General features: G+C 37.9%; 1 protein-coding gene across 11 annotated transcripts in view; it reads right to left on the bottom strand.

Moving 5' to 3' along the window:
• Positions 1 to 24,983, bottom strand: part of ACACA (acetyl-CoA carboxylase alpha) — a 321,203-nt gene that overhangs the window by 163,808 nt on the left and 132,412 nt on the right. For 10 of the 11 annotated variants that reach the window (XM_049859442.1, XM_049859441.1, XM_049859447.1 and 7 more), the window contains 11 exons: positions 24,247 to 24,328; positions 23,222 to 23,320; positions 21,803 to 21,909; positions 19,191 to 19,301; positions 12,540 to 12,749; positions 8,480 to 8,650; positions 6,938 to 7,099; positions 6,438 to 6,601; positions 3,023 to 3,173; positions 2,114 to 2,217; positions 174 to 255 (listed from right to left, as the gene is read on the bottom strand). In XM_049859442.1, coding sequence (XP_049715399.1) covers positions 174 to 255; positions 2,114 to 2,217; positions 3,023 to 3,173; positions 6,438 to 6,601; positions 6,938 to 7,099; positions 8,480 to 8,650; positions 12,540 to 12,749; positions 19,191 to 19,301; positions 21,803 to 21,909; positions 23,222 to 23,320; positions 24,247 to 24,328 — 1,443 coding nt within the window. Of the gene's footprint in view, positions 1 to 173; positions 256 to 2,113; positions 2,218 to 3,022; positions 3,174 to 6,437; positions 6,602 to 6,937; positions 7,100 to 8,479; positions 8,651 to 12,539; positions 12,750 to 14,253; positions 14,342 to 19,190; positions 19,302 to 21,802; positions 21,910 to 23,221; positions 23,321 to 24,246; positions 24,329 to 24,983 lie in introns of those variants that run through there. The other variant, XM_049859449.1, reaches the window with a different exon arrangement.

The following is a 24,983-nucleotide window of genomic DNA, read 5'->3' as shown; positions in this document are numbered from 1 at the left end:
GTTTTGGGTGATGAAAAACATTTGGAAATTGTGTTGATGGTTGCAAAACACAGTGAATTAATGTCACTAACTTGTACACTTAAAAATGGTTAAAATGGCAAATGTTTTGTTACACATACTTTACAACAAAATTTAAAAAAATAAGATGTAGGCGTCAGCAGGATTAAGCATACCTTAAGTACATACTTCACCCCCTCATAGATAAGTTCCACATCTACTGTATTCAGAAGTGTGTGAGCTGGAAGGACTTGACCCCTGAAAGAACAAAAATGTGAGAGACACGTTCTTCTAGAAAGTTCTAAAAGTTTATAAAGGAAGCTCAAAAGTCATTGACTGCAGCATTTCTTGGAATATCAAAAACCTAAAAACAACCTATATGACCATCAGTAAGGTACTGAATTCACAAGTCATGGAAGAGCCATATAATGGAATATTACACAGTCATTAAAAAAAGAAAGATGAAGCCTTACCTAGGAATATGGAAAACTCTCTAAAATATACTGTTAAGTGAAAAAAGCAAGGTATAGAACAGTTTTAGAGTGGACTACTATTAGTGTTCTAAAAAAGGGGGAGGAGTGGAAAGAAACAATATTAAATGCATAGGTTTTATAAATTTAGAATATCTCTGAAAGATTACATAAGAACCTGGTAACACTCGTTGCCTAATGGGAAGGGAACTGGATAGGCAGGCAACAGAGGTGAGGAGGAGAATTTTCACTGCATACTTTTTGTGCCTTTTGAATTCTGAACCATGTCAATGCATTACCTGTCCTTAAAAATAAATAAAATTAAAGCTTAAAAAAAATCAATAAAAGCCCCAGTGCAATCAACCCTCATCTACTCCTATCAGCTGGGACTTTATTTAGGATCTTTAAATTAAAAAAAAAAAAAAGGTAGTAGGCCATGGCTGGGTGGAGGTGAAAGTGGAAAAGGAAGGACATTACCAAAGAGGGAAACAATACCAAAAAAGACTTTTGATAATAAGAGAAAGGGAGGGATAAACAAAGCGTGTAAAGTCGTTAGTAATTGGTAAATCTGGGTAAAGAAAACATAGTTCTTTGTACTATTGATGCAACTCTTCTATAAGTTTGAAATTAAAATACAAGTTTTAAAAACAAATTTTATAAAAAAACGTTTAAAAACAGTCTTAGAGAGGAGAGGAGACTGCATGTAGCACATCTGTACAACAATAGGGAAAACATTTAACTAAGAGAGATTGCATGTTGAGGAACGGAAATAAGTAAGACGGGACTGACAAGCACCAGCAGCTCCTTGGAAACCATATGAGTTAGCTCTACTCTGTCCTGTAAAATTGCTATCAGTCAGAATCCACTCCACAGCACAGGGTTGGATTTGGTTTGGTTTGGACTGACAAAAAGGGACTAAAGTACAGAGGGGTTGAAAGTCATACTGAAGAGTTTAGATTTAATACATAAGAAATACCGGAGCTGCTGAAGGTTTTAGTGTATGAAAGTAACAATGAAAATATTAGCCATAAATAACTGAAACCTCAGTTCAACTTTCAGACACCTCACAAAGGAGTTGACTTAAGTCTAATAACAGAGAAGGAAATAAAATGCCTGTGATTAAAGTGCTTGAAAACAGTTAGCCTCTGGACCATTTCTCCGAGGACTGAGACGCAGAGCTTAGCTTAGTCTCCAGAACTCCAGAATTGGTGTTAAGCATTCGCTTAGCACCATACATTTCTGACCCTTACTTGAAAGTCTTATGAGGTCATCCTAAATATCAGCTCAAATTATTAATTCCTGAAATGTATTATAGGTAATACATGTAATATTTAAGGTTCAAAGCTAGAGAAAAGCATCAGATTTTTATCACCAGAGATTTGATGCTTGTACAGAATAAAAAGTTTACTTCAGCAACCTATCTAGCTGTGATATAAACTAATCTCTGGAAGCTGCAGTTAGAGTCCCAAAATAATTTGCGATAAACGCTTAATTTTCCTCTTCCTCCTTCCCCCAAGGTCAGTGAAATAACAAGTAGCACTCACAAACTGTCAGGAACAGACTGAAGAATAAACAGGTCTTTGAGCCTCAGTCCTATACTCAAGACCAATGGTAAGCTTGCGCAACCTAAAAGAAACAAAGCCTACCTTTCTAAGGAGTGAAGGAAGTTAGAGATGCTATTCCGCAGGCTCACATCTGCCACGTGGAGAGCTCCACACACAACTCCCAACATGGTGTCAGGTCTCTCTGCCTGAAAGGAAGAAAAAGAGGGTAGATTAAAAGCCTGGTCACTTGGCATTGTGGCCCCTCAATTCAAATCAGGCTCAAGTTTGCAATGAAAAAACAACTAATATTGAAAATCTCCGTCCTTATTGCCCAATTGGTTTTTGAGATAAAAAATGAACACATCTCATTTTAGAATCTGAATAGACACCTCATTTGAATAGAGATGAATGAAAGGAAGATTGGGGGGGAAACACCTTTCCCTTCTACCACTCTCCCTAAAACTTCCACTGAGGTGCTCAGAGAGCAGCTCAAAAACAGATTTTTGAGAGAAATGAATTTTAAAAGGTACAAAGATTTGGATACTGTTAATCTCAAAGAAAAATGGAGTGCATCCAAATTTTGGACCATCAAACAATTAACATGAATCTAGTGATTTTACACAAAACCTTGGGTAATTCAGAATATCCAGGAATTTAGGAACAAGGGGTAATAACCCTCTTGATTTAAATGAGGCCCATCTCAGCAGAACTGTGAAAGTTGGGAACTCTGAAACAGATGAAACATCAAATGAGGAAAGAGGAAGTATTTCAATCCCTGTATGTCTCTTTAAATATATCCCAGGAAGTAACACTAGAACACATAAAATGACTGTGTAACAGGCACAAGAACTTTTACAGTGCTAAAACTACACTGACTCCTACATTTTTCCAGGTAGATGAAGAACCACTTAAATGAGTACAAATAAATCTAATCTAGTGACATGGAGTGATCCCACAAGCCTATAAAAATTCAATCCCAGGAGCTGTTTCTGCAAGTGGAGAAATACACACCTGTACTTTTTCGGCTATCAGTCTGTCCAGCCAACCAGTGTCAATTCTATTGAACTGAAAGCTTTCAGTCTCCAACAATTTGATCAGGTATTCAACTGTAGTTCGAAAATCACCCCGAATAGACAGCTCCTTCAAAGCCACTACCATATTTCTGGGAGAAGAACAGAAGCAGGTCTGTTTCAGCAACAAACGTTTCAGTGTTTTTCCACTCATTTTAAAGGATTGCTCTATTCCTTTGAACTCTTCGGAGGGAGTGGAGAAAGGACAAATCCAAGAACAAATGAGGGTGCACAGAGAAGTGTGCTTATTCATGGGTGTTCCAGGTAGGGAGAACTGGCAAGTCAGCAAACTTATGAATTCTGACTGATATTACCATAAGATCATCAGCAAATCACATTCATTTCACATATAAAGTACGGAACAAATTATATACAAACCACCTTCAGTTTTTACTTATTAGGTTACCATCCTATTCATCACTGCTGGCTAAATAGAATTAGGGCATACTTCTCCCCATCCTTAACACCTTATTTATTCTATTAAGGTATATTTTACAGTATACAATAAATTTTATAATATACAGTAAAATAAACAATATACAAAATATACTATAAAATATACTGGTTTTAAGTATACAGTTCAATGAATTTTGACAAATGCTAATACCTTAAAGGTTTACATACACTGAGGCAGCTGTCTGGGTGCAGTCAGGTATCATCAACTGACACTACATATGAGAGTGTTTCTTAACCTGCATTTTCTTAAGCTGTGTAATGACTTGGTCTTTACTTTTATTACTTCTCAATTAAGTATAAAATGGTCTAATTTTAACAGAATTTCAAGTATTATGGAATTTTTCTGTATATTTCTACCCAGTAATCTATCTTGTGTAGGGCTACTAGTTACTTCACCAAATAATTGAATATGCACCTCACATATTCAAGACACAGACTAGGTTCATAAGGCAGAGACTAAAAACACAATAATTATTTTTAAAGTATAAGGCAGAATATTATAAATGACGTTGGAGAGATACAAGCAAAATGCTGGAGAGGTTCTAAGAAGGGATAAAAATCTACCTACGTACAGTTTCATGAAGAATATGAAACCTGATGTGGGCTAAAAGTATAACTGGGATTTTAACTGTGAGAGGAATACTACTCCAGGTGATACAGGCATTCCCTCAGCCTTGAACATTATTCTCTTTTCCACCTCCATTTTCTTCTCTGTGCCTTTCATTGGCCTGGTTTACTCCTATACACTCTTCAGGTATCAGTCTAGATGTCACTTCCTGCTGGGAAGCCTTCCCTGACTCCCCTCTAGACAGAGTTAGTTGCCTCTGCTATAAGCTCCTATGACATCCTTATATGTCACAATATCATAGCACTTAATACACTGTGTTTTAATTTTTCTCTTCCTTTAGACTGTAAAGTTCCATGAGGGCAGAGATCCTATTTTGGTCATCAATGTATCCCCAGAACCAGCACATAGTAGATACTAAGTAAATATTTGTTGAATAGAATGAATGAATATGTGAACAGAAAAAATAGCAAGAACAAAGGTAAAGAGGGGAGAAAAAGGTTGTGTTCAAGAGATGAACGGTATGATTAAAGCAGACAGTACAGTAGAGGGGGTGAGTAGGGGAACTACTGGGCAATCCATTCATTCAACAAGCATTTTCTGAATGCTTATTATGGTCAGGAGATACTGCAGCAGCAAGAAGACATGGTCCTACCCTCAAGGTATTTAGATTATAATCTGGGAGAATCGGAACACAGCTTAGGGCTATTTTTGGAGAATAATCTAAACACCAAACTGAAGAATATAGACTTAATGTAATTTAAAAAAAGAAAAAAAATTTCTGACCTGAAGAATAAACATTTGGTATTAAGAAGCGAGCTTATTGTAGAGACCGTATTTTTAACGTGCTAAAAGTTAATCTCATTAAGAAAATTATACAGAGCCGGTCAGGAAGGAAAGAGTAAGGCTTCTGGCTTGGGACACAGAACGTGCCTCATAGAAAGCATACGGTGGTCTACTGAATCAGGACCATATATCTAAATGCAAACAGGGACCACTTTGGAAGATAAATGAGTGAGGAAGAGGGGATGGGGCTGTGGTGAACTAGAGAGTTCGTGTCTCAAATAAACAGTCACACAAAGTTTGAGCTGACTTTTGCCAAGTGGAATATAAAATCCATATTGTCATTATCATCCCATTTTTTAAGAAAATGTAGAAATCTAGATTTTTATTTTAATCTCTAAATCTTTATTTCAATCTCCCAATTTTTTAAATATTAGCAATTTTTTTTAATTAATATTTTATGAGCCAATCAAAACATATCTGTAGGCTGAGACTGGCCTGAAAGCCACAGGTTTGCAAGCTCTAATGTAAACATGATACACACTTTGGCAAAGCAGGATATGGCAGTAAAAAAAAAAAAAAGGTAACTTTAGACTAGATAGTTTTTCTGGTAGCATTGTTTTAATTTTGAAAAACTCGACTGATAGTTTTGAATACATGGAAGGAATTGTACAGGACAAAAGAGAAATGTTGAGACTTCCCTACTTCTGAAACATTATTAATAACCAATATTATCCATAAATACTTATTGATTACCTATTCTTTGTGTATATTTCAAAGGTCAAGAGAATGGTATTAAATATTTGGTATAAAAAAACCAACAATTAAAAAGTAGAAAGTACTACCTTCAATTTGGATATTCTAAAACATCCAAGCTGTCCAAATTATGTCCTAAAAGCCCTACTTTTTCAGGCGAGCAAAATTGCTGTTAATTTAATATGTAATGTTTATTAAAAGAATACTAATTAATAACACTTTTTTTTTTTTAGGATATACCAGCCATGTTTGTATAAGCTGTGTGTATACTTTATAACACAGCAGGGTATCTTATCTAAGCACTCTGGACAGTTCTCTTATATCCTTGTCATAAGACAAGCAACATAACTTTATTAGTTTAAATATCTATAGGGCATTTACAGTTACATCACTATTTTTATGACAAATGACAGATCTTATTTGTGATTTATTTATGCCAAACCCTTGGGCAAGAATCTCCCTTTCGCCACTCCTCATCCCCAATCACAGTACCGTTTATAAGGAAAAATATGACACCCTTAAACCAATCAATTATATAAGTTTATCAAAAGTACTTGAAACACAAAAAAAAAATACTTCAAAAGTCTTAGAACAACAATCAGAAAAATATCTGTCAAACCCAGCACAATCTTACATAATGTAAATGTAAGTATGATTTTAAATAGTTTCATCAATAAGGCTGACCATATTGGTACTTTTGTAGCAGATAAATGGTTCTCATTCCTGTGCTCATCCCTTCACTGAAGATTAATATGAATTTATTTTGTAAAATGCAACCAAATGTTTTTATACTCACGAAATTGCTTCCTCTCTGTTTTCTCCCCAGGAAAAGCAGTGACCAAACTGAGAATCAGCAAATTCATGAAGTCCCCCTGCGGCAGCAACACTGAAATAACCCCAAACGTTCTTATTGCTGCGGAAATTCAACTCCTGAACTGTTCCTGAGCTGGGCTTAAAACCCTGTTAGAGAATGATGAATACGAGAGACTGTATCACATTTCTAAGAAAGACGACATTTATATATTCATTGTTTAGGCTCTCCATTAATCATGCACAGAAGCAGAATGATGCACAAAAATCAAGGTCCAGTGCTACAAACCCAGTGGGGATCTTATAGTGATAAAGTGGGATTATATGACCAGTGGAGCAATGATCACTTATTTATCTGCTCCGATCAAAACCTCTATACATTTCCCTCCCGAGAGAAAGTCCCAAAATGTTTCAGACATATGCCCTCAGATATTATCTAAAGTTCCCAAGGGGAAAAAGGCGTAAACTTTTTAAGTCATGGGTTACCTCATCTGGATTTTCACTAGTGATCCGAGCAGCAATAACATGGCCCCTTGGGCAAGGAACATGAGCAGAATTTTCAAAATCAATGGGAGCATCGCCCCAGGGAGATACCCCATACATCATACGGATATCCTTGATTCTATATAGAGGGATCCCCATGGCAATCTGAAAGTTAATAAAACACACATTACTCATTTTCCATAGTTACCTTCCTTAAAATGTGAAGGCTATCAGATTACCTACAGTTTTTCATTTCATTAGCCACCACCTAAAACATTCTATTTTTATAGTCTGTATTCTATAATTACCAAACAAGTAACTCTAAGTTACCTGAAACAGAATATGTCACTACAGATAAGTTGCTAGATATTCTTCATTCCTAAAAAAATACTCCAATTCCTAATGCAATAGACACAAGTTCCCCTTAGTGTCTATTCTCCATCACGAAATCAACATGAAAATATCCAAGGGAAATGTCAATATCAGTGGTTATCCAATAAGTTCAGAGAGCTAAAAAGTTCTAACTCTGTCATAGTTATCTCTGTCATTCCCACAAACCAGTGAAGGAAGTAAAATAAATCTTTAGTCCTTAATGAGAACCCAGAGGTGGCAAAAAATATGTTAGATATAAATAATACCAAACCTTATCATTAGCTATTACTGCTTCCAATAATATTTCTTTCCTGGCCTAAGAAAATCAAAACCAAAATCAAATCCATTGCTGTTGAGTCGATTCTGACTCAAAGCGAGCCTACAGGACAGAGTAGAACTGCCACAAATGGTTTCCAAGAAGCTGCTGGTAGATTTGAACTGCCGACCTTTTGGTTTTAGGAACTAAGCTCTTAACCACTGCGTCACCAGGGCTGTGTCCCTGGGCTGAGAGGAGGTGCTAAGTGACAACTAGCACTTTATACATTATAAAATCAAATGTGGGGGGAAAACGCAGGATAACAGAGTCTTACAGGAAAATCCACCACTTTCATATGGAATTTCTCCAATACAGAACACTGGTAAAAAGGAGTAGGAAGCAATTCCAAAGTTGTAAAGTCTTCTATAATTAAACAACTGAATACAGCATTTTATTTGTAAAGTTTCTTTCTGAAACGTGAGTTTATATCCGATGTAGCTGGCTAAAAAAAAAAATAGTAATTTTCCCATTTCAGGGAAACCAACCCACACTGTACAACCCACATAACACAGCACAAGAGAAATGAACATTAGGTGAGACTCAAATAGGAGGTGTTTTTCTCTTATAAAGGCCTGGTGGCACAGTGGTTAAAGTGCTCCACTGCTAATCAACCTGTCGGCAGTTTGAACCCACTAGCTGCTCCGCTGTAGAATGAAGTCTGCTTCCATAAAGATGTACAGCCTTAGAAACCCTATGGGGCAGTTCTACTCTGTCCCATAGGATCACTATGAACTTGACCGCAGTGGGTTTGGTTTTTGGTTTCTCTTATCAGACACTGGTTAAATCAGTTTTTTAGGTATCTCTAAAATTCTAAACTTCTCTAGGCTCCTCCTTGAACTCAAATCAGGGTGACTCACCTGGAGTTGTGCTGCAGGGAGGTTGACATCAGCCACCATCTCTGTACAAGGGTGCTCCACCTGTAGCCGAGGGTTCAGTTCCAAAAAGTAGAAGCTGCCATCCTGGCTGTAGAGGTACTCCACAGTCCCAGCACTCACATAACCAACCATTTTGGCAAGTTTCACCGCACACTCAAAGATGAAAGATAAGCAAACATAAGTATCTCATCTTGCCACTGCTGGACCATTGCTTATCTACATACAGCCTCTCTCTGACTCAACTATTCAATGTTTATAAGAACCACCAAAGACTTTTAGCCACATTAAAGCAAATTTCACTCTGATTACTATACAAGATCCCTGGACACAAATGACAAACTCAACGAAAAGCTGTGAGAACACTGAGGATTCTTCAATTTGGATCAAAAGCAACCTCACCAATGAGGAATGATGCAAACACACACTGTGGCAGACTCATCACTGTCCCTTAGTTTCTGGCATTCCCAATATTCTCCCCTTCTTCCTAGGAACATGGCTGCCCAGCTAGAAACTAGATTTTCCAACCTCTCTTGGAAACCCTGGTGGTGTAGTAGTTAAGTGCTACGGCTGCTAGCCAAGAAGTCAGCAGTTTGAATGCACCACGTGCTCCCTGGAAACCCTATGTGGCAGTTCTACTCTGTCCTATACAGTTGCTATGAGTCGGAACTGACTCGATGGCAACAGGTTTGGTTTTTGGTTTTGTCTTGTAGCTAGTGACTAGGTATTGTCAACAGTCAACAGTGTTGAGTGACATATGCACAACTCCTGAGTCATGTTTTGAAAAGGAAATTGCTTGCCCTCTGTTCTTGGAGTTTCCCCTTCCTATGAATGGAACATGGCCATGATAGTGCAAGCCAGTTTCAACTATGCAAATGAGAATATGCTAAGAATGGCAAAATGAGATAGAACCTGAATCTCAAGATAGCCTCATGAATAGAACTGTCCCACCAGCGCTGGAAAGCTTACGTCAAACTATTCTGGAAGAGGAAAAATAAACTATCCTATTTGAGTTACTGTATTTTTTGGATCTTTTTGTTACATTAGCTAAACCTGTATCCTGTTGTTATCAACTGACGTCAGGTAGGCCCTTGGCTCGTGGTAACCTCATGCACAAACGAACAAAGCATGCCTGGTCTCCATGATCGGTTGCATCAGACTATTATGATACACAGGGTTTTCACTGGCTGATTTTTGCAATTAGATCATCAGGCCTTTCTTTCTAGTCTGTCTTACTCAGGAAGCTTTGTAGAAACCTGTTCAGCATCATAGCAATACGCAAATCTCCACAGACAGATGGGTAGGGCCTGTGCTTAAGGTGCACTGGCTCAGAATCAAATCTGGGTCTTCTTCATGGAAGGCGAGAATTCTACCACTGAACCAAATCTAACCAATACAAAAATTGTAACTGTAGGTAGGATGCTGCTGTTAAAAAAATTAAAATATGTGGTTTTGGCTTAGCAAGAGGGTGGTGGATGGCAAGGAAACATACTGTAGATTGGAAAGCTGGTAGCCTCCTTGCTACGGCATAAAAAACATTTGGTAAGCTTTAAGAAAAATGGTTAGAAAAAGTAGTAATGTTAAAGCTGCCAACTGCTTTTGTACCCCCCAAAACAGATGATTAGAAACACTGCAGTGTCAAAGGTCAGATAAGGGTGCCACTTTAGTTTCAGCTGGTTTCAATGTAAAAAAAAAAAAAAATTAGCCAGCATTAAATTGAGGAGTGAGATGGGGTAACCACAGAAGCCAGTGCGTAAAAGAGGAAAACTTTGTATCATCCAGAAAAAAATCTTTGCGTTTGGTTATTCTAACCTGAAGCTGACTGGAAGCAAACAGCCCAGAAGCCTACTAAATTTGTGAAGGATTGTACGACAAAAGAAACCACAAACCTGGCCTTCAAAAGCCTGTGATTGGTGACTGCAGTAATCTTTGTGCTCCCAATCCTGAACCAGAAGTCAGCTCTGCCAAAGAAGTTATAGTTTCCATATCCCAATTCACAGAGAAAACTGAACAAGGAAAAACTTCACAAAGAGCAAAGCCAAGTGCCTTGAGGGACAATGGGCATGGGATTTACTCCCAAAGAGCAGAACTAGGGACAGACAGAGGACTAATTGAGGTACTACTCCACTACATGGTAGGGAATCATCACAGTTCCTGCCCAGAAGGTTGTGATTACTGCTACAGACCAATGAGAAGCCCTTGTGGCACAGTGGTTAAGTAATTGGCTAACTGAAAGGTTGGCAGTTCAAACCCACCAGCTCCTCCACAGGAGAAAGATGTCGCAGTCAGGTTCCATAAAGATTACAGCCTTGGGAAACCCTATGGGGCAGTTCTACGCTGTCCTATAGGGTTGCTATGACTCAGAATCAACCCAACAGCAATGGGTTTGGTTTTGGTTTTAGAGACCAATGACTGCTAAGTAATTTTTCATTTTTCCCTCTCCCAAATGGGAGTTATCCTGTTCCTAATCCACCACAGTATCTTGAATACACAAGGGGAGGAGAGTTGACAAGGGGTCGATTAACCTGTATTTTAGGTCACTGGCCCATGAAAAGTCACAAGCATATCTAATGAAGAGGAATGTACACCACCGGGTGATCTTGGATTTTTAGGTGAATGCAGTAACTGGAAAAGAATGTAGGCTGCTTTCCTTGAGGGAAGCAGTGTGGGAAAAGGGTGTGAAAGGATATTAGGTAACCAGAGGAACAGACTGTGGCACAGATTGCTAAAAGCCCTCTGGTAATTTTTCTCTATTTTATCCTTTTTAGTAATAGAACCTCCTGAATTTTAGCTGAGCACATTGCCACCCAGCTAGTGACTATAATTGCTAACATCCCTTGCAGCTAGGTGTGACTGTGTAACTGAATTTTGTCCAATGGGATGTGAGCAGAAGTGACATATGTGACTTCTAGATCATGTCTTTATATGACTGCCCTCCATGTCGCCTCTTTTCCTCTTTCCACAGGCTACAATGTGAACATAATCTTGTGAGCTAGGTTTAATCAAGATGATGACACCATCCTAGGGCAAGGGCTGGCAAAATTTTTCTGTAAAGAACAAAATAGTAATTATTTTCAGCTTTGCAGGTCATATAGTCTCTGCTGCAACTATTCAACACCACCATTATAGTGCTAAAGTAACCATAAAAACCCAGTGCCGTTGAGTCGATTCCATAGATAATATAAATAAATTTATTATGATATATAAATAAATCATCTGGCTGTGTTCCAATAAACTTTATTTACAAAAACAGGTCACACTTGGCCTAAGAGTCATAGTTCGCTGGCTCTGGCATGGAGCAGTGCCATAGCACAACACTGGATAGCTCACCTCTGAACTATGATGAGAGAAAGAAATAGAAACTTATATATATATTTTATGCCACTGTATTTTGGAAGTCTCTTCATTACAGCAGTTTAATACTGCATCCTAACACACGCACATGAGCGTGTGGAAGTAGGAGTTAAATCTGCAACACAGATTACCATACAGTTAGCTTATTTAGAATTCAGAAGAAAGAAGACGTGGAAAACACGTGTCCAATAAGATAAAGACTGAATCACAATTCCAGGGAAGACCACGTTCAGACTCTTAAGCTAGAACTGTTTCCAAGGCATCCTTGAAAATCTCTGAGAGATTATATTCTATGCAAAACTACAGAACTTTAAAGATACTTACGGAACCTTTCAAAAAGATAATGTATTTAGATAAATTCATGTGAAGACTCGATTATAATCAATCTAGAAAACAGAACTACTTATCAGAAATTTATTAGAAAATCAAGCAATAAGATTAAAAATTCTGAAACATTTCTCCTCTTTATCCCTACCCAACATAGTTTTTTTCTTTTTTAACTAGGTAACTATTTTCATTGGTGACTCTCCTAGAGAAGAAAAGCAGAATTTTTTTTTTCCTCCAGAAAAAAAAAATCCTATCAATTATCCAGAATCCTTGCTTGAAATTCCACTATTTTCAGATTGGACATGAACTGAACTACAGCAGTTCAGTATAAGAAAACAGAAATCAAAGCTTCTCAAATACACACCTGTTCCATATGTTCAAATACCACTGGAGTAGCAATAGCAGCAGGTGCCTCTTCAATAATTTTCTGGTGCCTGCGCTGTACAGAGCAGTCACGACCAAACAAAGAGATGGCATTGCCATACTGATCTGCTAGGATCTGCACCTCCAAGTGACGAGACTGTTTGGCTAGTCTCATCACAAATATAGGTGATCCAGGGACTTCAGCTTGAACCTGTATTAGAAAAGGAGATACAGCAAATTCTTAATTGGTAACACTTCTTGCTGTCCTGATAAGCTGCTTCAATTTTAACAGGCAGATGCCTAGAAGTGCCAGGAACCACGTTAATCAGTAGAAATTAAAAAAAAAAAAGAATAAAATATAGCCCATGCCCTTTTATATTTAAGATACTACATTCTTAGTTATGTAACAAAAATTAATTAAGGACTATAAAAACATATGAACATCCAGTGTGTTACAAGGGTAAACAACAAAATATTTGAAAATACACACGTATACATACACACGAATCCCGTAACAGCAAAATACTGCCATCAACTCTGTACAGGCAACTGTCCAACTCTCAGCACACTAGATACTTTTTCCTGTTTCACATTACATCATATACTGTATTGTCATAATTTTTTTACTTTTCAAAGAACTTTCATCTTCAGTTTTGAAGAATACTGTCACTGGGTACAGAATCCTACGCTAGCAATGATTTTCTTTCAGGGCTTGAAGACAACTCAATGTCTTCTGCCTTCCACTGCTTCTACTGAGATGTCAGCTGTCAATATTATTGTTTTTCTTTTGAAAGTAATCTTTTTTCTCCAGCTGCATTTAAAATTTTCTTTTTTTTCTTTTTTGGAGTGGGGGTTGGGGTGAGGGGTGGTTTTACTTTGGTAAGTTTAGAAGTGGTTCTCTTTGTATTTGTCCTGCTTGGGATTCATAGTGCTTTTGAATCTGTGTTTGGTGTCTTTTGTCAGTTCAGGAAAATTCTTAAGTCTTTATCTCTTCAAATATTGTTTCTGGTCCATTATTTCTTCAGATATTGCTTCTGCTCCATTCTTCTCTTCTGAAACTCCAGGTACATGATTTAGATCATTTCACTGTATCCCAAATGGCTTTTAAGTTCTGTATCATTTATGCTGTATAACAAGTCACCTCAAAATTCAGTGGCTTGGTTAGGACATCAACTATTTTATCGTCTCATGATGTTGTACCCATCTGGATAGTTCTTCTGGTCTTGCTGGGGTCATTTACATGTATACAATCATCTGGTGGCTCAAATGTGGATGAATGACCTAAGATGGTCTCACTTACATGTCTGGTGATTTGTGCTGACTGTTGGTTGATAGGTCTAGGAAGCCTCAACTGGCACAGCTCATCTCTGCTGCATGTGGCCTCTCATCCTCCCACAGGCTAGACTAGGCTTCTTTAGTGGTGTTCCAAGAGGGTGAGGGCAAAGGCTGCAAGGCCTCTAGAGGTCTATGCTTTGGAACTTATGCAATACCACCTTGGCCACAGTCTAATGGTCTAAGCAAGTCACAAGGCCAGCTAATATTCAAGGGGTGGGGAAGAGACTCCACCTTTTCTGGGAGGGACAGCAAAGTCACATTGCAAAGGGGTGTACATACAGGGATGGAGGAGTTATTGTGGCCATCTGTAAAACAGCCTACTGTGATCCACCCTCTGGCCACAATAATTCACATACCTCCCACATGCAAAACAGACTCACCCCCTCCCAAGACCCCCAAAGTCTTATCCAAGCATGGCATCAGGCTTGACGTCCATTTTCTCATGAGTCATGTCCAGAAGCAAATCCAGTTCCTTGGGTACAGCTCCACACGGTGAAGTTCCTCTTGGTCCAATGACCTGGGAACTAAAAAGACAAGTTATCTGCCCCCAACACTCCCAATACATAGTGGTGAGATGGGGAGAGGATAACTGCAATATATAATTCCAGTTCAAAGAGGAAAGGAATGGGAGGTACACTGAAGTCACTGATCCATAGCAATTCTGAAATCCAGATAGTACATGTTTTCAGGTTACCTTATTCCAGGGGCAGGGAATTTTTTAAAATTAAGATCTGGCTCTGCTCCCTGGATGTGGTACCCTAATCCATGGCTCCCCACTACTGTTAGCTCTGCCTTCTGGGCTTCTGGCTCTGCTCTCTGAGAAATATGTCTTTTTATTAGAAATGACCATGTTTTCAGCTGAGGAGCTTTCTCAGCTTGCTTCTTGCCCATAGAAAGTTGAAGGTTCAGAAGCTTTTTTTTTTTTTTTTTTTTCATTTTGACAACTGTCATTGTCTATCTTTTAGTCCAAGTTTGTGGTGCATTCATCAATGTAAGTCTCTTAAAAACTTTGTGGGCTTCCTATGAATTGTATTGGGGTTCAGTCCTTGCCCCAAAAGCCACATCCATAAGTCTTCTCCAGACAGATCTCTATACTTTGGGCATGTCAGTCTGCTTTAAGATAACACCCTTAAAATTATTAGAAGCCCTTTTGTCTAGCTGAGAGAGTCTAACAGGTACTGCCATAAATATTTCTGAGGTCTTCAAGGATCTTACAGGCACTATTGATTTGGCCTTTACTCTGAGGCCATTTCTTAACTTTCAGAATCTTTTGCTAGCTGGAGAGACTGGGAGTAAAATACAGTTCTATTTTCAAACCCAGCATGTCCTGGGCCCTTTACGCATCCTCTAAATTCTGCACGCAAACTAAACATTTCCTTCTTGCACTCATCTCTCTTTTGTAGTTCCTTAGCATACACAACTAGGAGCATTCAACAGATACCTTCAACACTTTGTCTAGAGATCTCCTTTATCAGATCCACATGTTCACTGAACAAATTTTCTGTCTTGCAAGTTATCTCAGGCAACATTTTTCACCAATTGTTCCATCATTACAGAACATGTGTAGCCTTTTTTCCAGGCTCCAATAACAACTTCCTCATCACCTTTCCAGCCTCCACTAACAAACTGTTCCCATTCCTCAAGCCTCCACTAACATCTTCCTCACCATTTTTCCAGCATCTACCTAACAGCCAATCTCAAAATCAACGTCACGTTTAGCTTTTTTGTTATGGCAGTATCCCACTTCTATATATCAATTTCTGTGACAGTTATCTATTGATGCCTAACAGACCACCAAAGCTTTAGTGGCGCAGGACATCAACCATGTTATGTGCTCATAATTTTGTGAATCGGTATTTTGAGCTGGACTCAGGTGGGCAGTTCTTCTGCTGATCTTGCCTGAAGTCACTCTTGTAGCTGTGGTCATCTGGCAGCTTCAGTGGGGTTGGAGGGTAATATGGCCTCACATGTCCCATAGTTGATGCTGGCTGTCACCTAGCAGTCTAGGAGGCCTCGGCTGAGATAAATCATCTCTGTTTCATGTGGCCTCTCTTTATCCAGTAGGCTAGACTGGGCTGTTCACATAGCAGTCTCAGCGTTCGTTCCAAAAGCGTAAGAGCAGAAGCTACAGGACCATTTCAGGTCTAAGCTTCAGAAATTTTACACCACTTCTGCCACATTTTATTGGTCAAAATAAGTCCTAAGTTCAGCTGAAATTCAAGAGATGGAAAAAGAGACTTTACCACTTGATGGGAGGAGCAGCAAAGTCATATGTAAAGGGGTGTGCATATAGAGATGGGAAGAGTTATTATGGTCATCTTTACAAATAATCTCCCATATGCTTTTCTCTATATTTTTCATCCTGTTGTGTCTCTTCATGCTTCAATCTGGATTTTCTTCTGACATCTCTTCCAGTCACTAATTCTCTCTTCAACTGCATCTAACGTGCTATTAAACCTCTCTATTTACTTAATTGTAGTTATTGCAATTTTCACTACTGAGATTTCAGCTTGGTTCTGCTTTATGTTTCCACTTCTCTGCCAAAATCTTAATCTTGTCTTTTATTTCCTTGACTATATTAAACATAGTAACTTTAAAGTTCTTGTCTAATACTTCCATTATCTACATCCTCTGTTGGTCTGTTCCTACTGTATTTTGTTTTTCTTGGTTTTCAATTATGTAATTTTATATGTCTATTTATTTTTAACCAGATGCTTGATGCTATATGTGAAAAATTAATAGAAATAATTTGAGCTTTGGGATGTTACCCTTCTCTGGAGAGGATCTGCATTTGACCCCTGCAGGTGGCTAGGCTAGGGGCACGACAAATCCTAGAACACCTCGAGTATTTTGAAGCTGAACTTTAGAATCTGTGAGGGTAGGTCCATTTCCAGTTTATCTTGAGATACAGCCCTTTAGGATCCCAACCTAAAGTGTGGTTGGTTTCCCAGGGTTCCCCCTCTTCAGCAAGTACTGAAGTTTAATTTTTGTTCCCCTAATCTTGTAAATCTGTTGAAAGTTCTGATAAGCTTTTCAGTTACCTCTTCCCAAACTGGAAGATATCTCTAGAGAAAGATAGAGTGGCCTCAAAATCCAGGCTCATCTCTGCAGGTTTCCCCCTTCTACATCTTAGTCCCATAATTCTTTGCTGCCTTAAACGGTCTCTAATGCCTTAAAACAACAACAAAAAAAAATTTTCTTAAATTTGGTCCAGCTCTTCTAGCTGTTCTCAATGGAAGCATTGGTTTCAGTCATCTAGTTGACCATTAATGGACCTTTAAGAGTTTTCACATAGAACTTCCTTTTGGTGTTCTAGACTCAACTCTTTGATTCCATAATGATACGTAGTTTTGACTATCTAAAAGATTAAAAAAAAAAAAAAAAGCATGCTTTTTCTTTTGCTTCTAAGAGCAGGAGACCTTTTCTCTATACCACATGAGACACTGATCTACCTCATATAAAATTAGTATTATTACAGAGAAATGTAAAGAAAAAGACGGAGGTAATATTCAGCTTCTGACCTTCAAAACAGAATGCAGCAAGGCAGTATTTTTACCATTTTTTGTTATCTACTATACTGAGAAAAGGACTTGAAGCACTTACTGATGAAAATCAAAGACTATATACAGCATTCGGTATGGATTATACCTCAACATAAAAAAAACAAAAATCCTCACAACTGGACTAATAAGCAATATCATGATAAACAGAGAAAAAACTGAAGTTGTCAAGGATTTCATTTTACTTGAATCCACAATCAACTGCCGCTCATGGAAGCAGCAGTCAAAAAATCAAATGACATATTGCACTGGGCAAATCTGCTGCAAAAGACCTCTTTAAAGTGTTAAAGAGCAAAGATGTCACTTTGAGGACTAAGGTGCACCTGAGCCAACCCATGGTATTTTCAATCCTCTCATATGCATGCAAAAGCTGGACAATGAATAAGGAAGGCCAAAGAACTGGTGTCTTTGAATTGTGGTGTTTGTGAAGAATATTGAATATACCATCGACTGCCAGAAGAACAAAGAAATCTGTCCTGGAAGAAATAAAGCCAGAATGCTCCTTGGAAGTGAGAAGATGGGGAAACTTCATCTCACTTATTTTGTACATGTTATCAGGCGGGACCAGTCCCTGCAGAAGGACATCATGCTTGGTAAAGTAAAGAGTCAGCAAGAAAGAGAAGAAGGAAGACTTTCAATGAGTTGGATTGACACAGTGGCCACAATAGGTTCAAACATAGCAACAATCGTGAGGGTGATGCAGGACCAGGCAGTGTTTCATTCTATTGTATGTAGGGTTGCTATGAGTCGGAATCAACTTGATAGCACATAACAACAACAACAACAACAACAACGTATCATGGAAGATGCAGTTCATAGAGTTTTCCCTTTAGCCCAGGACAATAAAGCAAGAATTTTGCTGCTGAAAAGTTTTTAAAAAAAAGGCAAATGTAAGTAAAAGATGAAAAATAGGGAAGCTGGGAGAGTGAAAAGGCCAGAACTATGTTCAAATTTTCCTTTTTCTGGGTGTTGATAGGAGAGAAAGAAATGAGTCAAGCAGGTAAGAGCAACATTAGAGCAGGGCAAAGAAGGCTCCTGTTTCACTTCTCCCTCTCTGTTTTAAGACTCTGAAAAGAGTTCATCTCCTTGCTTGCCACCACAATCAACTTACAGTATGGCCACATCAACTTTGCTACAAAGCATAGGGTCAGACAAAGAGAGAGACCCTTGGTTTAGCTTTTCTGAGCCACCTTCAATTCTCATGGGTTTGCCACAGGGTTTCTGTACCAGGGTGTGGTGGTCTGGCAGCACAAGAAAAGATGTAGACTGCTATGCCAGCAGGGTAAGTGAGACACATGGCAGAAACTCAGAGGTCTATAGCCAACAGGAACTAAAGTGAGATAAAGCCAATCACAGAGCCTGGGCCTGCCCAAGCCAAAAGCTACCAGATCTGGCGTCAACCATATCCCACACTTTATCTATAATGGCAGCAGAACAGGGGCATAAAAATGGACAAAGACAACAACTCTCCCTTGCCATTAGGAGATCCTATGAGCCACACACATCTTATAGGAAAGAGTTATGACAGAATAACTCTATTATTTGAATACCTAATTGAACAAAACTTTAAACTGAACTGGACATCTGATTAACTTATTTTCCTTGCTAATAAGCAGGTGGACACTAGTGAGAAAGACCTGATTAGTTATAGGCAAAATAAAAAATTATGTATTCTCTGACATTCAAATTATAGTGAGTTAAGTCATCTATCTCTGATACACGTTAATTCAAATGAACAAAAATAACTTATACCCTACCTGTCTGAAGAGGTTAGGGAAGTCATCTGCATTGTTGACTTTTCGGATTCCCTTCCCTCCTCCTCCTTCTGAAGCCTTGATCATTACTGGATATCCAACTTCTTCCGCTGCCTTCAAGAGAAAAATGGGAGAAAGGGTAGTATTAGAAAAGAAGGAGAAAACTAGCACTTTCCCTCTTCAAGAAAGCAGTCATTTTGAAGGTCTATATATGGTATTATACAAAGTATTAGTTGAAAAAAATAATAGAACAGTATTTGTGGTATTTGGTCAAAAGAAATCACCATTTTTGTAGGTTAAAAATGGTTGAATATTGGCAATTTCATATGGCTCAATCTAACATAATCCCACATAGGTCAAGAACAACAAAACTGTATATATTTACATATGATTATATATGTATTCATATACTCACATATGTAAGTACAAAGAAAAAAAAGGCTTGAAGAATATATACCAGTGGTTATCCATACAAGCAAGATGGGTAGATGGAAACTTTCACTTTTTACAGAACACAGTTCTGTAGTATTGGATTTTTTTTCCTATAGTATGCAAGTATTTATGTATTACTCATATTTTTTATTTGAAAAAAAGACATAAGTAGTTCACTTCAGTAGGTGGTCTCAGTACAGCTTTCTACCATACAAGACTCAATAAACCAGAACTCTTGAGGTCTCAGAAATTTTTCCACTCAACTTTTTATCAAAGATAAAAATGACAAAATATTGATAAAGCTAGTGAGAAAACTAATTTTCAGCACATGCTACATCACGCCTTTTTGCATTAATTATATATTCATCAAGTAGGAAGCTGTTCAAATCAAGATAGACCCATATATTATGCAACTATTAAAAACAACAAATAGCTTTCATAAGCAAAGATATGGAAGATGTCCAAATTATGTTAATAAGGTAAAAAAAGTAAGCTGGGAAAAAATTAACCAAAAATTTTAAATAACCAAGTCATTCCTTTATCAAATAATCCCATCTCGTCTTTCAAGGTTTTGCTACATTATAATAATATCCAAAAGATCTGTCACTAGAAAACATTACTTCAAATTTTAATTTGTCTCAGTAGATTAGAGATAAATACTTCACCCATGTTTCTTTCTCTTCTAAACGTCCATTAACTCTATCTTTTTCTAAGCTTATATAAACAGGACGAACTCAATCACTGGGTGACAGGTGATCAAAGAAACAAAGAGCCACAAATATGGAAAAAATTTAAGTAGTAGGTAATGGGCAGTCAGTCAGTAAGAAGGTCAGCCTTTTAAAAACATATGAACGCTCTAGCCACTGGTAGGTCAGTCATTAAAAATATTTTAGAAGAATTTTAATGACGGGGGAAATGTTCCCATATAATATTAAATGGGAAAAAATATCTAGGATCATCAAACAATATATTTAGTTGGATCCCAATTTTATTTTTATTGTAATTATTATAATTACATGAATTTACTACATGAATCTGTAAGTTAAAAAAAGACTAGAAGAAAATATATGAATACATTAATAGGCATTATTTCTGGATGATAGATTTGTGGGTGGTTTTATCATCTCTTTTCTGGCTTTCCGAATTTTTTACCAGGAAATTTTGTTTTAAAATTACAACCAGGAAAAAAATATAATTTTCCCTGGGAAGTAAAATAACTACTTCCCTACAAAGGAGCTTCTACTCTTTTCCAAATTATACCAAATAGTATATAGCATCTGCAATTCAATTGTAAATATTAAGCATGTCACTAATCTCTTTGATAAGAATACTTAACAAGAACATACCAGTTAAACATAGGCAGTTTGTTTTTCTAAAATAGCCTCTTTCATAATCTACCTAGACACTTCTAATTAGTTGAACAGTTAAAGAGGAACAAACTTCAGATAACGATAAAGGACAGAAGAGGTAATATGTTGAAGAAAGGCTCTCCTTTTGCCTGGGTTCAGGATTCCACATGGATGGACGATGATTAGACTAACATTTTTGGCCTCTCTCTACTCCTTGCCAGGGGAAAAGAGTGAATTATGTGGTTGGTGAATTTGGAAGGAGGAAATGAATGCACACACAATCAGCCTCTTCTCCTTTAGAATCAGTCCACTGCAAAACACAGGTTCTTTGTCAGCTTTCAGTCATACAATAAGTTGAATGGTATTAAAGCTCTGCTTCTACAGAAGGAAGTCTGTGGTTACTCAGCACTGCCAGCAACCAGTAAGTCTGTTTAACGTTCAGCTTAGGAATCTGAGTGTTGCCGTACACTTAAGCCAGTTCACCAACATCTCTACTTGCAATAAAGCTGACATTTTGATCTCTACCTGCCTGATTCCTTAGTTCTGAACTCAAGCAGGGGAAAAAGTGCGTTGTTCATAGGACTCCCTCACACCCTAACAGGTGGTAGAGAAATGGAGAATCAGTAGCCCCTTAAAACTCAGATTTAAACACGTGAGAAATATTGTTCTGTCCAGATGATCAGCTTGCTCCAAACCAAATTTTAAAACTATACACCTCCTGGTCTTACCACCCTAAAACCATCATGGGTGTATCATGAACCTGGCTCCAAATCCCTGTATTTGTCACTATAGCTGTCAGCTGAAAAGCATCACTCACTGGAGTTAGTAACCTACCTTCAACCCATCATCTACATCCTTCACATAACCTTTCTCGTACAGTTCCTGGGGAACATTTAAGATACGTTTCGAAAAATCATTTTCCTGCCAGTCCACACGAAGACCTGCAATGAGTAACAGTGATTAAGCAGAGGTATGAGAGGTTCTGCTCTTGTCAATTTTCAGCTACGCCTTCTTTAAAATGTTCTCATATTTATCCAAAATTGAGGATAGGTGGAAGAAAAAGGAATGACATTAAAAAAAAAAAAAACCTGATCAGTCCTTGAGGTTGACAGTCTTTAGCCACAGCAGAACCTGGCTACTTACATTTTCACTCTGGAAAAAGCCAGGTGCTAACAGGGAAGGACTAATAAAAATGCAAGGACACACAAGACCAAAAAAAAAAGTATGGCAGATTTCTCACAGCAACTCAGCAGGCAAAATACCTTCGGTTTTCAGGCCCGCTCCAGGGCCAGAGGTCTGGGAAATAATTCAATCTTTATGAGCCCTTGGAAATGGAAATGGCGGTTTTATGGGTCTCAACAGAGTTATGATTCCAAGCTCCCTGAATGTCCCTGTACTCAGCCACAAGGGGAACGCTATAGCCTCTCTATTCAAACAGAACAAATTCAACCTTTTATTTTAAACTATTTGACCCAGCAGGTCTGGAGAGGATATTCGATCCCCCTGGAGAGCCTGGGCAACAAGAGTTCAAATCTGTTCAGCTTCGAGACAATGGTCATTCCCATTTGAAAGAGGTTTTAGTGTATGCCTACTCCTTGCACTTGAGTATTCAAAAAAAAGGGAGGGGGGAGGGGGAGTTTATATTGTTATATATTTTTATTAGCTATAATAATTCCCATGGTACTTTTTAAGGAATTTGTCAAGAAAAAATCATTTTTTGAAAATTTTATCTTTCTGCATGCCTGGAAGAAAAGCCGGTATCGAGGACAACTTAAGAGGTCAAATGGCATTAGACAGGCAAAGCAATAGATTGTGGGTTGACAAGAAAACATTGGCAGGTGAACACTTAGATACATAGATTTTAGATTTTATCTTAGTAAACCAGGCCTGGCAAGGCAGGTTCAAAGGCCTAACTCCTCCTAGGAAGTACATCTCCAAGGAAAATTCCAGTCCACACAGAACAGACTGAACCATATGAGTTTTTCCCAGAGTTTCTCCAAATTAAGTCCCAACATCATTATGGATCAAAATTTAGCATCTATGTATTTGGTACTAAATTCATACTCCTAAAACATGATAAAATCAAAGGTATATCAAGCCAGGAGATACAGGGTACCATTAATCAGCTTGGATTCTACTTCTTGGCCAAGTATCCCAATACATTTTGAACAAATTTAAACCCCAAACTACAGTTCCAAATGCCCTACTGTGCTTTGCTGTACTTTATGACAGAAACAGAAAATAGCTTCTTACCACTGCCACTCCAGGGAAGAGTTGGGATACCTGCTGTTTGAGCCACGATGGAAGATGCAATCTTATCCCCCAAAGCCCACATAGCCTGGCTCGGAGGACCTAAATCAAAACAAGAAAAGAATCCCAACTGTAACATTTTTGCCTCATTTTCATCATATATATTTATCCTTGTATTATAATTATTTTGGTATTTGTCTTATCTTCCTTCCATCACATAACATGGAAATCATAAACTTGATTATGAGAACGATTTCTTTGTACCCTTTATAATAGCTAATGTATAAGCTTTTTATAATAAATCTACATATATGTTGAATTAAATTCCTGAAAAATCTTACCCTAATTTTATCATCCTTCCTGATCCAACTGTACCAGATTACCAAAGTTGGTTTTTTTTTTTTTAATCAATATCCTAAAATAGGGACTATAAAGTTCTGGGGTTAAAATGTGAAATATTGTGCCCTCCTTGGTCTTTGGGGAACCAAAGAGGAAATTTAATAGTTTTTTTTACAGAGGATAATCATCACTGTAGAAGATCCCAGAGACAGAGACAGAAACACTTTAAGTTACATAACCTTGAGTTTTCCCTTTGCCATAAGGAGAACAGAAAAGTCACAAACAGCTCTCTTCGATAGGAATATAACCTACATGGCTTAAATGCAAAGGCACCAATTCATATATAAGGGCCCATTGACAGAGTATTCTAAATATTCAATTACCTTCGTTATTTACAAATAGGTCCTTTCTCCACATTATGCTTTCATAATGTTAGTAGAAAGTTTTAAAAAGTCAGTGTTTTCAACATCAGAGCTTCCCCCATACCTCATGGAAAAGAATCCAAGGACAGAAAACACAATCAAATGAAGTGGGATAAGCAGGTTGTAAGAAATGAAGAGGGTTATTTTGAGAGCTATGGATTAAGACAAAAAAAAAAAAAAAAGCCCAGTAAATGTTAAACAGAAGAAAATCAATAAATGGGCAAAATTGACAGAAACGATCAGAAAGACAGGAATAGAAAGGCTTACCCATGAAGGCAATGCTATTTTTCAAGAGAAGTTCCGGGAGCTTGGGATTCTCAGAAGCATGACCCCAGCCAGCCCACACTGCCTAGAAAGGAGTACAATAAGATTCATTCTTAAAATTTACGTTAAGAAATAGCCACAAACTATATTACTCTCTACCAAAACCGGTCCTACTTCATGAAGTACAATAGCTCCAAAGCAGTCTCATGCTTAACTCAGCTTCTATGCTTGTATTACCGACAAACTTTTTAGGAAACAACAATAAGTAGTCCATTGTGGCAAAACCCCTGAAGAGGTCAAAACCAAGTTGAAATTGATATTAAGATTCCATCTAGAGTTGTTCTTTGGGAACTCAATTCGTAGCTTTTCAACTAAGATTCTATAGAGTCTTTTCCGGAAATATTGGTTATTTTTCACAGATTCAATTACTTTGGTCACCCAACTACACTTTTATACCTAGTGGTTACACTGTCATTCAAGTGTAGAGTTTTTCCTCTTTGGGCTTTAATGTAGTTAATCTTCTTAATCCAATGTGGAGTCCTGGTGGCGCAGTGGTTAAGAGCTATGGCTGCTAACCAAAAGGTCAGCAGTGTGAATCCACCAGCTGCTCCTTGGAAACCCTATGGGGCAGTTTGACTCTGTCCTGTAGGGTCGCTATGAGTCAGAACTGACTTGACAGCAACAAGGTCTGTTTTTTGTTTTTGTTTTTGGTAACCCAGTGTGATAGGAAAGAAACTAAT

This window comes from Elephas maximus, chromosome 19, assembly GCF_024166365.1.
Source record: "Elephas maximus indicus isolate mEleMax1 chromosome 19, mEleMax1 primary haplotype, whole genome shotgun sequence".
Taxonomy (NCBI): Eukaryota; Metazoa; Chordata; class Mammalia; order Proboscidea; family Elephantidae; genus Elephas; species Elephas maximus.
The sequence above is the reverse complement of the archived record's forward strand: the minus strand, read 5'-3'. Positions and strand labels throughout refer to the sequence as shown.